This window comes from Pteropus medius, unplaced genomic scaffold, assembly GCF_902729225.1.
Source record: "Pteropus medius unplaced genomic scaffold, Ma_sr-lr_union100, whole genome shotgun sequence".
Lineage (NCBI taxonomy): Eukaryota > Metazoa > Chordata > Mammalia > Chiroptera > Pteropodidae > Pteropus > Pteropus medius.
In genome coordinates this window covers 41,592-55,147 of record NW_024349870.1, presented here as the reverse complement: position 1 = coordinate 55,147, position 13,556 = coordinate 41,592, and the positions used below count along the sequence as shown (strand labels likewise).

At 58.4% G+C, this 13,556-nt stretch overlaps 1 protein-coding gene and 1 long non-coding RNA gene across 2 annotated transcripts; one reads left to right on the top strand and one right to left on the bottom strand.

Annotated features, from left to right (window-relative positions):
* Positions 1 to 3,690: 3,690 nt before the first annotated feature.
* LOC120583072 (EH domain-containing protein 2) lies at positions 3,691 to 11,170 on the bottom strand. The gene is made up of 4 exons (XM_039838407.1): positions 11,025 to 11,170; positions 8,674 to 9,140; positions 8,053 to 8,150; positions 3,691 to 4,779 (listed from the first exon to the last, which is right to left on the bottom strand). The coding sequence occupies exons 2-4, from the start codon at positions 9,075 to 9,077 to the stop codon at positions 4,331 to 4,333; spliced, it is 951 nt and encodes a 316-aa protein (XP_039694341.1). The 5' UTR covers positions 9,078 to 9,140; positions 11,025 to 11,170; the 3' UTR covers positions 3,691 to 4,330.
* Positions 11,171 to 11,525: 355 nt separating this feature from the next.
* On the top strand, positions 11,526 to 13,250 carry LOC120583071 (uncharacterized). The gene is made up of 3 exons (XR_005647710.1): positions 11,526 to 11,986; positions 12,704 to 12,799; positions 13,146 to 13,250. It is a non-coding gene; the product is annotated as an uncharacterized LOC120583071 (long non-coding RNA).
* The last annotated feature ends 306 nt before the right edge of the window (positions 13,251 to 13,556 follow it).

Here is a 13,556-nt window from a genome sequence, read left to right as displayed (position 1 = left end):
AGCCGCCACCAGCTCTTGCCTGGGGAGACACACTGGTCACCCCACCAGTCTCCTGGCCTCTGCTCTTCCCCCTACAATCCCTTGTCCATGCATCAGCAGGCAGACGTTTTTTGTTCGTTTCCCGCCCCCCCAACAAGGAGCAAACACCAGACCACGAAACACTGCTCCAAAGTCTCCATCTGCTTCTGATCCAGCAATTCTCACCACAGCTGACGAGGCTCTACAGCAGTGTTTCTCGGGGGGTCCTGAGAGGCCCCAAAGGGGTCCGTTTGCACAATCAAAAGTATGTGGATAATAACGTTAAGACTCTGTCTTTTTTACTCTCATTTCTCTCTCGAGTGGACGGTGGAGTTTTTTTAAGGCCTCGACGTGAAAGAGATTTGAGGAAGCGGAAAACGAGCTCACTGTCCTTCCCAATATTTTTTTTTTGTTTGGAAAAGAGTTAATTCTCATAAAACGTATGTTACTTAGGTTGACTTAGGCTTATTGTTATTTTAAGCGACCTGGTAATATTAATTATCACTGATATTTATTGATGTAAGTTAACGTTGCCAATAACGTGCCGATGACCTTTACGATAAACTACTACTTACTCATAATCATGTAATTATTAGCTGTCGGTTAATTAGGAGATAAACATGAGACGTTTTCTTCGTTCTAACCCCTCACGTGATCGCTATGGACAGATTTTCTCCATGGACGTCTCCATGGATGTATAAACCCTCTGGGGTCCTCGGTCATTTTTAAGGGTGCGAAGGGCCCCCGAGACCGGAAGGCTGGAGAAGCATCGCTCTGCACGATTTGGCCTCTGCTGTTTCTGTCGCACTTGTCTCTCCAGCGTCCTCACCCGCCCTCCACCAGCAGGCCGACCCTGGCCCGCCTCAGGACCTTTGCACGTGCCGCTCTGCTTGGCGCTCTGCGCCGGTCGGCCCGCCGCTGGCTCCCTCAGCTTCCTGTCTGATGGGCCATCCCGTGGGAAGCAGGTGTCCCCAGCCATCACCGTTGGGTTACTTTCTATCGTCACCTTCCTTGTTGTGTTCAGGACGTTTATCGGAATTCACCGTTATCTGAGTCGTCTATCTATGGGTTCCCCTATTCTATGTCCTTCCATCACCTCCTTTGTTCCCTCTGTGGTCCGCACCAGCGACTCAGGGATCTTTGAGTCACAATCTCACGAGTTATCAAAAAACAAACAAGGAGGGGGAAATAACGAGCATAGTCTGTCCTATTTTTTTTTTTTTTTAAAGAGAAAGCTCAGTAAGTAAAGGTATACACTTAAATAGAAACAGACTATAACTGGAAGAAAGCACTAGAAACTGTTCATGGGGCTGCTTTTAGGGGTGAGCCCCTGAGAGCTGGTGGGGTCAGGGGTGGGAGGGAGCACGTGCCACAGAACATAAACGCTTTAACGCTCTTACGTGTTCGATGAAAAGCTCTTGCTTAATGACTCATAAGTTTAGAATGCCAAACATTTTAGTGGCTCTGGCTGGTTCTGAATCCTCGTCTCCCAGGTCAAGCCTGTTCCTGCCTCAGGGCCTTTGCACTGGCTGTTCTCCCACCTGGAGTGGTCTCCCCCCAGACCCCCCTTCAATGCTCCCCGCTTCCGCTCTTCCAGGCGTCTGCTCCAATATTGGACACCCTCCCCGATGTCCCCAAAACGGTCCCATCGGTCTCTCCTTTGTTTCGTTTTTCTTCATAGTCCTCATCATGTACAATACAATATTATAGATGAATATCCACTTCTCCATTAAAAAGTAATTCTACGAGAAGAGAAACTTGAGCCGGTTGGCTCCGCGCTGTGTCCCCAGGGGCTAGAACAGTGGTGGGGGGCGGGCGTAGTAGACGTTTAGTAACTGTTATATGTCATTGGGCCACTCAGAGCAGCTGAGCGTGAAGGTTCAGGGCATATGGCCTCTTTCGACTCACAACCTCCCAAGTCCTTGGCCTCAAGGATCACGGCACAGTGACATCGCCCCTCGTAGCGGCTCTCACTTCAACCCAAGGGCAGAGCGGGAGGACTCACCCACACCCCACCTCCTACGGGGGGTGGGGAACTACCGAGAGTCGGGAAAGGCCTTGAGCCCTCGGAAGAGAGCATGGTGGGAGGCGAACGGTCGCCCGGTGGCTGGACCAACAGCGGCAGAATCGTACGTGGGGGATGAGCAGGTGACACGGGGCAGGGGAGGGGCGGCGAGGCTTGGTCACGGCGGACCCCGTGCCCTGAGCCGCACTGGGGGGCCATGGATGGATCCGCAGGCCCGAGTGGTCTGCAGGTGTGAGGGGCCAATCAGGACAGGGGTGTGGCCAGGCTGGTGGCCGCGGCCGGAGAGGCCCAATGGGGCGAGGGGCGGGGTTTAAGGGCTGCCTGGGACCCAGAAGAGGGGAGGCGGGAGGGCGCTGATGACTTTTCCAGAGAGGAAACGCGGGAAGGTGCCAGGAAGAGATAAGGGGGGAGGGCGGGGTGGGCCGGGGAGCGGGTCCCGGGCTCCGGGGTTTGTCCGCGTTTCCGGAGCCGCCCCCTGTCCGGAGAGGGACTCCAGGTGTCCGGCCCGACCCCGCCCCTCGGTCCCGCGACCCTGGGCTCCAGCTCCCGCCGCCGTCTACTTCCCCGAAGGGGCCTGGGGGACAGCGGTCCGTGCGGGATGAGGACAAACCACGGGGAAGGCTGAGAGAGAGAGAGAGAGAATGAATGAGGGAGAGAAGGGCAGAGAAAGGGAGGGAGAAGGGGGGAAGGAGAGAGGAAGAGAAAGGAAGAGAGAACAAATAAGAGGGAGAGAGACAATGAGAAAGGTAGAAATAAGGAGGGCGCCAGCCAGCCAGCCAGCCCAGAGCCGGGCAGGGGAGGAGAGAGAGGTGGATTCTGAGGGTTGCAGTCCACACCGGGCGGCTCCCTCCCAAGGAGGATTCCTGGGGTGGGGGGTGGGGGGGCTCTGACTCACTCCCTTCTCCCTGCTCCTTAAACCAACACCTCAGGATCCTCCACCTCCCATAACCTCTGGGCCTCCTCGCCCGCCCAGCTTCCTGCCCCACCTCCACCCTGGCACCCTCCCCCACGAATGTTCCATCTCAGCCTCCAAAATCGCTGTGCGACCAGGGCTCTCCACCCCCTCCACAAGGTCCCGTCCTGATCCCGGCTCCTCCGTGCTCCTCGGTCCCCGGCCTCCTCCCGGTTAGCCCCAGCTCCCCATCCTCTCGCCCTCGACGCACCCTCCAGAAGGCAGGTCCAGTCCCACGACATCCCTCCCCCCGCCCTGAGCCCTTCTCAGGACAAAGCTGGGGGCCTGGCCACAGCCCTGGGTGGTCCGACCCCGGCCCACCACAGCGGCCTCAGATTCGGTTGCCCTCCCTGCCCTCGGATGTTCCACGGACATCTTCCCTCCTCCTTGAACCTGCCATGTTCTTGTCTCCACTTCCCGCACCTACTGCTCCCTCTGTCTGGAATCCCTGCCCTTCTTACTCTCTTCAGTCTCCGGTTTGCAGCTCAGGTGCCCTCTCCTCCAAGAAGCCCTCTCTGATTCCCCCTGGGCTGCCCAGTCCCAGCCTGGACCACACCTGGTCGTCACTGTCTGGGCATGGTTCTGTCTCCTCCCCTGGACTGCCTTAGTCACTGCTGTGTCCCGTACAGCAGCTGGCACAGGGCCGGGCACAGAGGAGATTTTGTTGAATGCAACCGTTTGTTCGGTATCATTCGTTCGACAAATATTTACTAAGCGCCGACTCTGTTCCAAGCTCTGGGGCTGCAGCAAGGAACGAGCTCAGAGAAAGGTCGCAGCTTCTGTGGAGCTGACACGCGAGCGGAGGAGACGGGCAGTCAACGCAGAAGCCCAATAAACAAGTCACATAGGCTAGGAAGTAACGACCACTAAGAGAGAGGTCTCCGGGAAGCAGCGAGAGCAAGTGCAAAGGCCCTGAGGCAGGACCCAAGAGGCCCACGTGAGGTGCGATGAATAATGGAGAGGGTGTGGCAGATGACGGCAGACGGCCGAGAAAGGCAGGGTTTGGGGTGGGGGTAGCAGGGCTCGACTGTGGCCCACAGGGAGGGCTTGCCTTTGCCCAGTGAGAGCGGAGTCCTGGGTGGGACTCGGTGCAAGCTGATGGGTGGGAGGTGATGAACGCGGGAATAACAGGACGGAGGAGACGAGGCAGAAGCGCGTGGTGGAGACCGATTCTCCCCCCGAGTCCTCTCTGCGCCAGCTCGGGGAACTAACTCTCTTAGATTCTTAGACAACTAACTAATCAGAGCTGACACCTCCGTGACCAGCAGCCAGGTAAGAAGGGTCAGAAGGGCGGCCGGAGCTGCCCCCGCCCCCGTCCCCGTCCCCGCGCCTCGCTACCGCCCCCACCCCAGCCCCGCATCGCGGCTCACCCGCACCAGCCGGGCGCGCTTCACCAGGTCGTTGAGCTTGCGCAGCGCGGCGTGGCGCGGCAGGCCCTGGATGTCGCGGAAGAGGTCCTGCTCCTCCAGCTCGAACAGGCGCCGGTTGTCGGGCACGAGGAGCGGCTGGGACCAGAAGGAGCCGATGTAGACGCGCAGCACCTCGGGCGTGCCCACCACCTTGCCCAGCGCCCACATGAGCGCCCCGTACACGCGCATCAGCTGCTGCGTCTCCACCATGTCGGCCTTGTTGAGCACCACGCGGATCTTGTCCTCGTGGCCCCGCAGGGCGCCGATGGCCTCGGAGAACTCGTCCGAGATCTCCAGCTTGTGCGCGTCGAAAAGCAGGATGATGAGGTCCACGCGCTCGGCGAACCAGCGCAGCACCGCGGGGAAGTCGTAGCCTGGGAGAAGACGACGGGACGGAGGTGAGTCCCCACGCTCCGGCCATCCGAGCATCCATTCCTTAGGGCTGATATCAGACTGTCCAGATGCTCAGGTGGGTAACTATGCTCAGGTGGGTAACTATCAAACGCCCTGCCTAGGAGAAACAGCCAGGCCCTGGTGCACCCCCCTGCTCTGGCTTCGCAGCCCCCAGAATGACCCCCATCAATCTGGCTACAGTGGTGATCACATGCGTTCACTCTGCAGATACCAGTGGTGTGCCCTGGACCGCATATACGGGTCGTTATGACACTGACCTGTTTTCTAACAGACTCCCCGTGCTCCTATGGGCCCCAGTCCTCAAGTGCCTCAACCCCCCACCCAGACCTGTCTGATCGCCCCTCAATCCAGTAACGAGGGAGCTCACGTCGGCCCTGGCTATGGATGCTCTTGCCACAGCCGATGTGAAACATTTTAAATTTATTTAACGATATTTATCGAGAGCTTTCCGTGTGCCAGGCCCTGTCCCGGACCTTGGGTTACACTGAGGACACGTGGACAAGGCCTTGGCCTTCGTAGAGTCCCCATCTCAACGACTGGCTCCCGGGTTCATTCATTCATTCATTCATTCATTCCTTTCACCCTTCATTCCTTCATTCACTGATTCGTTCGCACCATTCACTCCCGAGCGATGCTTGGGAGAGCAGAGAGGTCAGTCAGGAGGACCTGAGTTTGAGTCCCGGCTCTGCCTCCATCAGCTGTGTGACCTTAGGCAAGAAGAAAACCTCTCTGAACCTGTTTCCTCTTCGGTAAAATGGAAACCACAATAGAAAATACCCCACAGGACTGTTGTGAAGATTCAAAAGATATAAATGAGCTAACGTATATAGAGCTTAAAACAATGTCTGGCACTGAACTAGACACTTAAAGTGGGTGACTTTGGGGCTCCTTGTGGCCACCCGGACTGCACAGGACGGGTGGGAGACGCTGTTCAGGGGCTGGGCGGGGTCAGTAGAGGGACGGCAGCTGGGTCCCCTCCCTCCCTCCGCAGTGTCCACGCAAACACACACGCCAGCCCGGATCTGGAAAGTGTGTCTCACGCAGGAGGGAAGGGGTCAGGGAGGGAGGGAGGGAGGGTGAGTCAGCGTGGGAACGGGAGACGCGGCCGAGCAGGGCCTGGGCGCATGCGCGCTCGCACAGGCAAAGCGGCCACGGTCACGGCGGCGCTTGCACAGCCTACTGTGCGCCACACTCTGTTTTCAGCGCTTCCAAGGTTTTAACGTTTAATTTTAACCCTCGGTGCAACCTATGAGGCGGATACTATCATTACTCCCATTTTACGGAAGAGGAAACTGAGGCACGAAACGGCCAAGTAGCTTTGGCCTGAGGTCCTAGAGTTTAAAAATAGCAGAGCCCAGATTTGACCCCATCAGAGGGCCCCATTCTGCGACAATCACACACATGCATGTTCACAGAGATTACATGCAAAAGCAGCCACACACGCCATCAATGCACACACACACACACACGAGCGTGCACACGCACAGGCGTGAGCCCAGTAGCACACACCTGGTCACACACAAGATGCAGACCCCCCCAGACACACCCGTGCTCACGATCTAGGACCTACACAGATACTCATGGTAATACAATTACACAGACACTGTGAGAGCCACACAAAGTCCCAGACACCAGCACGCACACGCAAGCACACAACTGCACACAGAGACACCATCGCACGCAGTCACACGGAATCAGCAAAGTCCCCTCAGTCCTACGCGGCCCGACACGGCCACACGATGTCACACAGAGGCACCACCTCAAGCCCAGTCCCGACGTGAACAGACACATCCACACACCCAGTCTCTCACACACAGACTCACGGCCTTAGAGTCACACCCATACTTATACACTTTCCCAGACGCACTGAATTACACGGTTACACACAAAAGATTCCCTTGCACACACACACTCACGCCCACGTCTCACAATACAACCACACACAGAGACACAATCCATCGCGCTCAACCCCATAAAGTCCCCCATCGTCCTTCAGAGGCACAAAGTCACAGCCAGTCACAGCCACAGGGTCCCAGACGCACATGCGCGCGCACACACACACACACACACACACACACACACACACACGCCGCCCACCGACAGCGGGACAGGCTCTCTGCTCTACTGCCTCTGCCAGGAAGGAAACCGGTTCACGCCTCTCCCTGCGCCCCCCCAGCGCCCCGGGATCGGCGGGCCTGGGAGCCCCGCTCCTTCCCGCTCTCCCAGACCCCGCCCCCAGGCTGAGGGCGCCCCGCCCAGCCGCCTCCACAGAGGCCCCTGCCTTTCTCCACCCCCCAACCACCCCGGAGTGCACCCCGCTGGGCCGCAGCCAGGGCGGCAGCAACCCTCGGGTCCTTGTCCCGCCCCGCGGCCCAGCCTCCCGGTCCCCTCTGGCCCACACTGCAGCCTCCTTTGCCCCAGTTCCTGGCCTCCGGGGCGTGGGGTGGGGACAGAAAAGCTGGGGTGGGGGTGCGGGGCGCAGATGCTGAGCCCAGTGGGGCAGCGGTGGGGGCCGCGCTCTGAAGGCCCCGCTGGAATTCGCCCCCCCTCCCCTGCACAGCTGTTTATAAATTCCAGGCCCGGCCTTGGCCGGCGCCCAGAACCCCCTCCCAGCCCCTGCTCAGCCCCATCTGTGGCCCAGACCCAGCCAGGAGCTCGCAGTGCCCAGGGCCTCCCTGGCCGGCTCTGCCTCGTCTCTGGGCTGGAGTCTCGGTCTTTTAGCCTCGCCCTGCGAATCTATCTCTGACTTTGCGTCTGTCCGTCTCTCTCTCCTGATCTCTCCCTCCGACTTTCGGGCCCAGACGTGCAGCTGCAGCGTGCTCACACGTGTTCCCCCACCGCCTCCCCAACCAGCAAGCGTGCCAGCTCGGAGAGTCGCGGCCTCCCTTCCAGCAGCTCCGGGCGGCTGGCACAGGGGCACATCTTAGCGGAGGGTGGGGCCCCCTCCCTGAGACTCGGGGGTCCAGGCGCCCAGCCCCGCCCCCCTCAGACCTGGGAGTCCACTCCTCCAGCCCCCTACTCCTCCCTCAGACCCAGGGGTCCAGGCCCTCCAGCCCCCCCAACTCAGACCGGGTAGTCCAGCCCCCTTCTCCTCCCCCAGACCTAGGGGTCCAGACACCCAGGCTGCTCCTGAGATCCAGGAGTCCAAGTCCCCCGGCCCCTCCTCCTTCAGACTTCGGGGTCCAGGCCCTCGGCCCCTCCCCACTCAGACCCAGCGGTCCAGCCTCACTCACCGCGGCTCACTCTCTGTTTGGCCCCTGACAGGATGCCTGGGGTGTCTATGATGCTGATGCTCTCCAGGACCTGGTTGGGGAGCTGGGCGCACATGAACCTGGGCGGAGGGAAGGGTTAGGGTCAGTGCGGGGAGAGGCAGGAGGGGAGGACCCACAAGGAGGGGAACCGGGACTGCACAGAGGGTGACTCAGGTCCAGGGGACCGAGGACTCGAAGGCGAAAAGGGAGATCAGGACAGAGAATAGAAACTATAAAAAGAATCAAAGCCAGTGCTCACTGAGCACGTGCTTCGCGCCGGGTGCTGCTCTGAACACTTTATGAGCATCGATTCACGTAGTCCTCACAACGACCCCATGGAGCAGGGATTACAGTCACCCCCGCTTTCCAGATGAGGGTAAGAAAGGCGCAGAGAGGTTAAGTCGTGTGCCCAAGGCCACTCGCCTGGACAGGCGTGGAGCCCAGGCGGCCGGCACCACTGGCCGGAGAGCAACGGGGGACGATCGGGCAGAGAGAAGGGAGTTGGGGCTAACAAGGACAGATGAGGATTGAAGGGACGGAGACGGGGGCCAGGGCCAGGCGGACGCTCCCCCCACTCCATCCCCCAGCTCTCAGCCCGCACACCTGTTGAGGAAGGTATTTCCGAAGGGGTTGAGTTTTCGAAAGGGCTTGTCCGGGTCCACGACGAGAGCATTGCCCGGCACGGTGCCCTCGGTCTCACCGTGCATGACGGCCACAAAGCAGTCGGTGGTGGGCTCCGGCCCCACGCGGGAGCCTGGCACCTCCTGCTCCAGCAGGTACTGGATGAAGCTGGTCTTGCCTGTGCTGTACTGGCCGGCCACCAGCACCATGGGCTTGCCGTCGAAGTCGGCATCCTCCAGGGCCGGGGAGTGGAAGGCCCCGAACCGGTAGTGCTCCTCCAGAGGCAGCAGCTTGGTGCGGTACAGCTCCTTGAGGGCCGAGGTCACCGTGCGGATGGCCTCCGGCTGCTGGCCCCGCGCCCCGCCCCGCTTCAGCCAGCTGAACATGGCGACGGCGCGCGACCTGCTGGGCTCGCTGGGGGAGGCGCTCAGGGAGAGGGCTGCCTTCGCCTGCGGGAGAAGGACGGGGTGTCGACGGGAGACAGCCTGGTGGAGGAGCAGAAGGGAGGGAGCTCCAGGTGGAACGCAGTGGCATGGGGAGGGGACGAGGAGCACAGAGCTCTGACGGTGGGTGGCAGGAGGTGACGGCTGAAGGTGACTAGTGCAGCTGGAAGAAGACGGATTAACGGGAGAATGAACGAAGAAGGGGGGCTGGCGGCGGAAGAGCGAGGGATGCTCACAGGGAAGGATGCGGACGCTGCCCGGGAGAGATGGGTCCCATTCTTCTCTCCCTCCCTTCCCCCCTTCCATCCTTCCATCCATCGTCCCTGAAGTCATCTATGCATCAGGAGCTATGGACCCAGAAACGTGCCCAAGACCGGCCCCGACCCACTTAGAGACCCCAGCGAGGAGAGCGCCCGGGCACCGAACAGTCACAGATGCCTAGAAAATGCCAGGCAGTGGAGTCGTAGGCACCAAGCATGACGAACTGGCCGCGGGAGCAGCAAAACTCGAGATGGGCTGATTTTTGAGCTGCTCCCTGAAGAGTGGGCGCGACAAGGCATTTGGGCAGAGAGGATGGCGCGAGGTCCCGGAGCTGTGAAACGTGGGTGGGGTGGCTGGACACAGGGGCACGAGGAAGAGGGCTGAGAAATAAAGGCAAAGAGTCGCCCAGGTGACGAGGGACCTCGGACACTCGCAAAAATAATAACTCGACATTTACGATCACCGCACACGAGACACTGCTCTACCTCATTTAATCTTCATAGAGTAGGGTAATCATTATCCCCACTTTTCCAGCAAGGAAACAAACGGAGGCCCCGGAAGACTGCCCAAAGCGCTAGAATGTGCTCGAGCTGGAACTTCAGGCGACCTGACCTCACAGTCCCAGGTCTAAGGAGTTAGGGAGGGAAAGAACCACCAACCCAGGAGCAGTGAGCACCCCCAGCTCCGAGGCTGTGTTCTCTACATTCCTTTCCTTGCCTTGCATTCTCTGTAGGATCTGTACTGATGTCCCCTCCTTCATTCCTGACACCAGTCTTTTGTGCTTTTGCGTTTTTCCCTTTGATCAGCCTAACCAGATGCTTATAATTTTACTGATCTTTCCACAGAACCAGCTCTTGGGCGGATGGGAGGCTCAAAATTTCCTTTTCCACTAAAAAGAACCGGGGCTCCTTAGGAAAATGGCCGGTTCTGGGGCTGGATGGAGCAGGGAAAGAACAAGTGAGCCTGCATCGGAGAGTGAGGAAGTGCTCCGAGATGGATGGGACATGTCACAGGGACGCAGGACCCGGCTGGATGGGACTCTCACTGGCCCAAGAGGGGACGATTTGAGCACCAAAAATAACCGCAAATCAAAGAGATTAAAGATCTACAAAATCATAAGGATTCTAAAAAAGAAAAAGGGAAAGGACTCGGCAGGGAGAGAAAAGAGGCAGGAATTCGGACTTGGGGTGGGGGGGCGGGGGAGCTTCCTGGGTCCCAGGGCGGGGAGCGGTCTGGGGACACCTCTGGAGGGATGCTTGCCGGGCTAAGGGTTGGTGAGTGGAGAGGTGCTTCAGGTGGAGGGGACCAAGGAGCACAGAGATGGATGAGGGTGAGGGAGGAGACCCCAGCAGGGATCCCCAGCTGAGGGGTAGGAGGGAGGAGCGACAGTGGAGGCTGGGGGGAGGGAGACTGGGCAAGACTGGAAGGGACGCGGAGGCGGGGGACACGGTTAAAGACTGAAGGGGGCCGCGGGGAGTGGAGGAGACGGGTTTCGGGGAGATCCTTCCCCACTGCGCGGCGGGGACTGAGGGTCCTGGGCGAGCTGGGGACTAATCGGGAGACAGGGCGGACTCCGGGGCTCCGCGGGCGGGGCTCGGGAGGCGACAGCTGCGGTCGGGGGCCACTCACCGGTGGGGGCACGCGGGCGGCTGGACAGGATGGCCGGCTGGGCGGGGGTCCCGCAGGGATCCGAGGCGCCCGCGGAGCGGCCTGTGCTAGCGGTCCCGTCCGGAGCCGTCTGAGCCGGAGCCGGGTGGGGCCTGCAGCCGGGAGGAGGGAAGGGAGGGGCGGGGGCGGGGGCGGGACGAGGCGCCCCCCCGCCCCGCCCCGGCCCCAAACCGGGCGCCTGGCCTCGGGCGCCCCCTGGCGGGCAGTGGGAGGGCGCCTTCGTGAGGTGGGAGAGCGGGGGCTTTCACTCCCGGGTTCAAATCCCGCCTCGACCTCGGGCACTGGGCCCCGTCGTAACAGGAGAATAATTAATAATAATAATAATAATAATAATAATAATAAATTTAAAGACTTCAGTTCACGAAAGTCCTCAGCTCACGAACCCCCAGGCACCTCTCTCACTCAAGGTAAAAGCCAAAGCAGGGGCCCCACAAGGCCCTGCAGGGTTTGCCTGCACCCCTGTCCCCTCTGCTCCCGCCTCCTTCCCTCTCCCCCTCACTCACTGCCCTCCAGTCACTCTGGACCCCTGGCTGTTCCTCCAACACACTGACGACCCTCCAACCTTAGGACCTCTGCCCTCCACCCTAGAGGAATGGCCTGCTCCCTCCTCTCCTACAGGTCTCTGCGCAAACGCCACCTCCTCTGAGAAGCCCTCCCCGATTTCTCTGTTTTAACATGGCGCCAACCAACCGGCCGTTACGGTTGCTTTGTTCTTCTCCACAGTTCCTATCATCGCTCTACACGAGGGCAGGGATTTCCCACTGGGTGGTTCTCTGCGGTGTCCCTGGCCTAGCGCAGCTCCTGACCCACGGAACGGGCTTGATAAGGACTTGTCGAATGAACCCCTAACACGCACTGAGCGCTTCCTATGTGCAAACACCGCTCGAAGCTCTTTGAATTCTCAGGCCATCCCTGAGAAGTAGGTATGATTATCCGCATTTGACAGGTGGGTCAACTGAGTCGGGAGTAGTGAATTCAGAAAACCCAGAGAAATCGGTCAGAGCCGAGTGCCACGCCCGGCCCGTAGCAGGTGCTTCGGACACATCAGCCCTGACGATCCGTCCGGGCCCGGTCAGTGAGTGGCTGCTTTCTCCCCGGGCCGGACCCAGAGCAGACGCGGCCTGCGGCCAGTCCCAGACGTGCGCCTCGCTTGCTGGAGAACCACGGGGAAGCGACTCTGCCTCTCCGAGCCTCAGTTTCCCCACCCGTCTTACTTTACAGAACCACTTCCCTTGGGGCTTTGCTGGAATGGCACCCCCCCTCAGTGCACCCCACCTACCCTGACACCCCCTCCCACCCCCCACACCTCACCCCAGGGCTGTCTTCATTTCTTAGCTCTTATCACCATCGGCCAGAATATATCTGTTACTTATTTTGTTTTTTTTAAAAAATGATTTTTATTTATTTTTAATCTTACCTATTTTAAATTCCTCCCCCGGCAAATCTTTCATTGGTTAAATGCGATCATGTACATAATCGGGGGGATATATATATGTAAATAAAAGGCTGGGGACTTAGTGATAAGGAATGTTATTATCACCGTGAGCCAGGACCCGTTCTAAAAGCTTGGCGTGGACCATCTCCTTTCCCCTTGGGAGGTGAGTTTCTGTTCTTCTTGTTGTTATTAATCCCTTTCTCAGATGGAGAAGTTGAGGCACAAGGAAGCACAGTCTCCAGTCCCAGGAGTGAAGGACAGAAAGTCCACCCCAGGGTTTGTCCGCCTGCCGCATCCTCAGGTGAAAGGCAAGAGGGTCCGTGGACTTGGACCGGGAAAAATAAATGACATCTGGACCTTACACTGAAATTCAGGGTGTCCTTTCCCTCCCAAATGTGAGCCACAAGACATAATAGCATTAGCAGGACCTGTGTCATTGTCGCCGAGAGGAATCGCCCACGTTTTCATCACATTTCAGTTGCTTCGATGATTTCCAGTAACTGGTCGCTCATCACCAATCAGACTCACCTCTAGCTCTGTGTAATTGCGAGCGGGTTTTTAAATAAGCAGATAACTGTATTTCAGTGTAATTGGACCCCTTGTAGTCCTATGGGTTTTAGTTTATGCATTTAATGACATTATTCTAGGAAGGGGATCCTGGTCACCACTACCCTGCCTCATTAAATACGTTTCGAGCCCTGAATAAGTGGGACTGCTGTCTCATCTCGCCATCTCCCTGCTCTCTGAATCAGGGACTCCGGGTGTCATTCACCTTCCCTGACGGTGTTGAGACTCCACCCCAAGGCACAAGTTCAGATTATTTTCCCTTTAAAAATTTTTAAATTTTTATTTTTTTCAGTTACAGTTCATTTTTGTTCAGATTTTTTTTTTCCTTTCTAGTTCCCTCCTTCCCCATCTATCAAAACTGGATGGAGAAATTCTGGCACGTTCTACAACGTGGATGAACCTTGGAGACATTGTCAAGTGTAATAAGCCAGCCCCAGAAGAATGAATACTATATGATCCCACTCATATGAGGCGCTTAGAGCCGTCAAATT

Excerpts from the sequence above, each read along its gene's own strand:
- LOC120583072 (XM_039838407.1), bottom strand. The coding sequence starts at position 9,077 with ATGTTCAGCTGGCTGAAGCGGGGCGGGGCGCGGGGCCAGCAGCCGGAG. Across the intron at positions 8,151-8,673 it reads GGAAATACCTTCCTCAACAG|GTTCATGTGCGCCCAGCTCC; the intron begins GTGTGCGGGCTG and ends CCCTCCGCCCAG. Across the intron at positions 4,780-8,052 it reads CAAACAGAGAGTGAGCCGCG|GCTACGACTTCCCCGCGGTG; the intron begins GTGAGTGAGGCT and ends GTCTTCTCCCAG.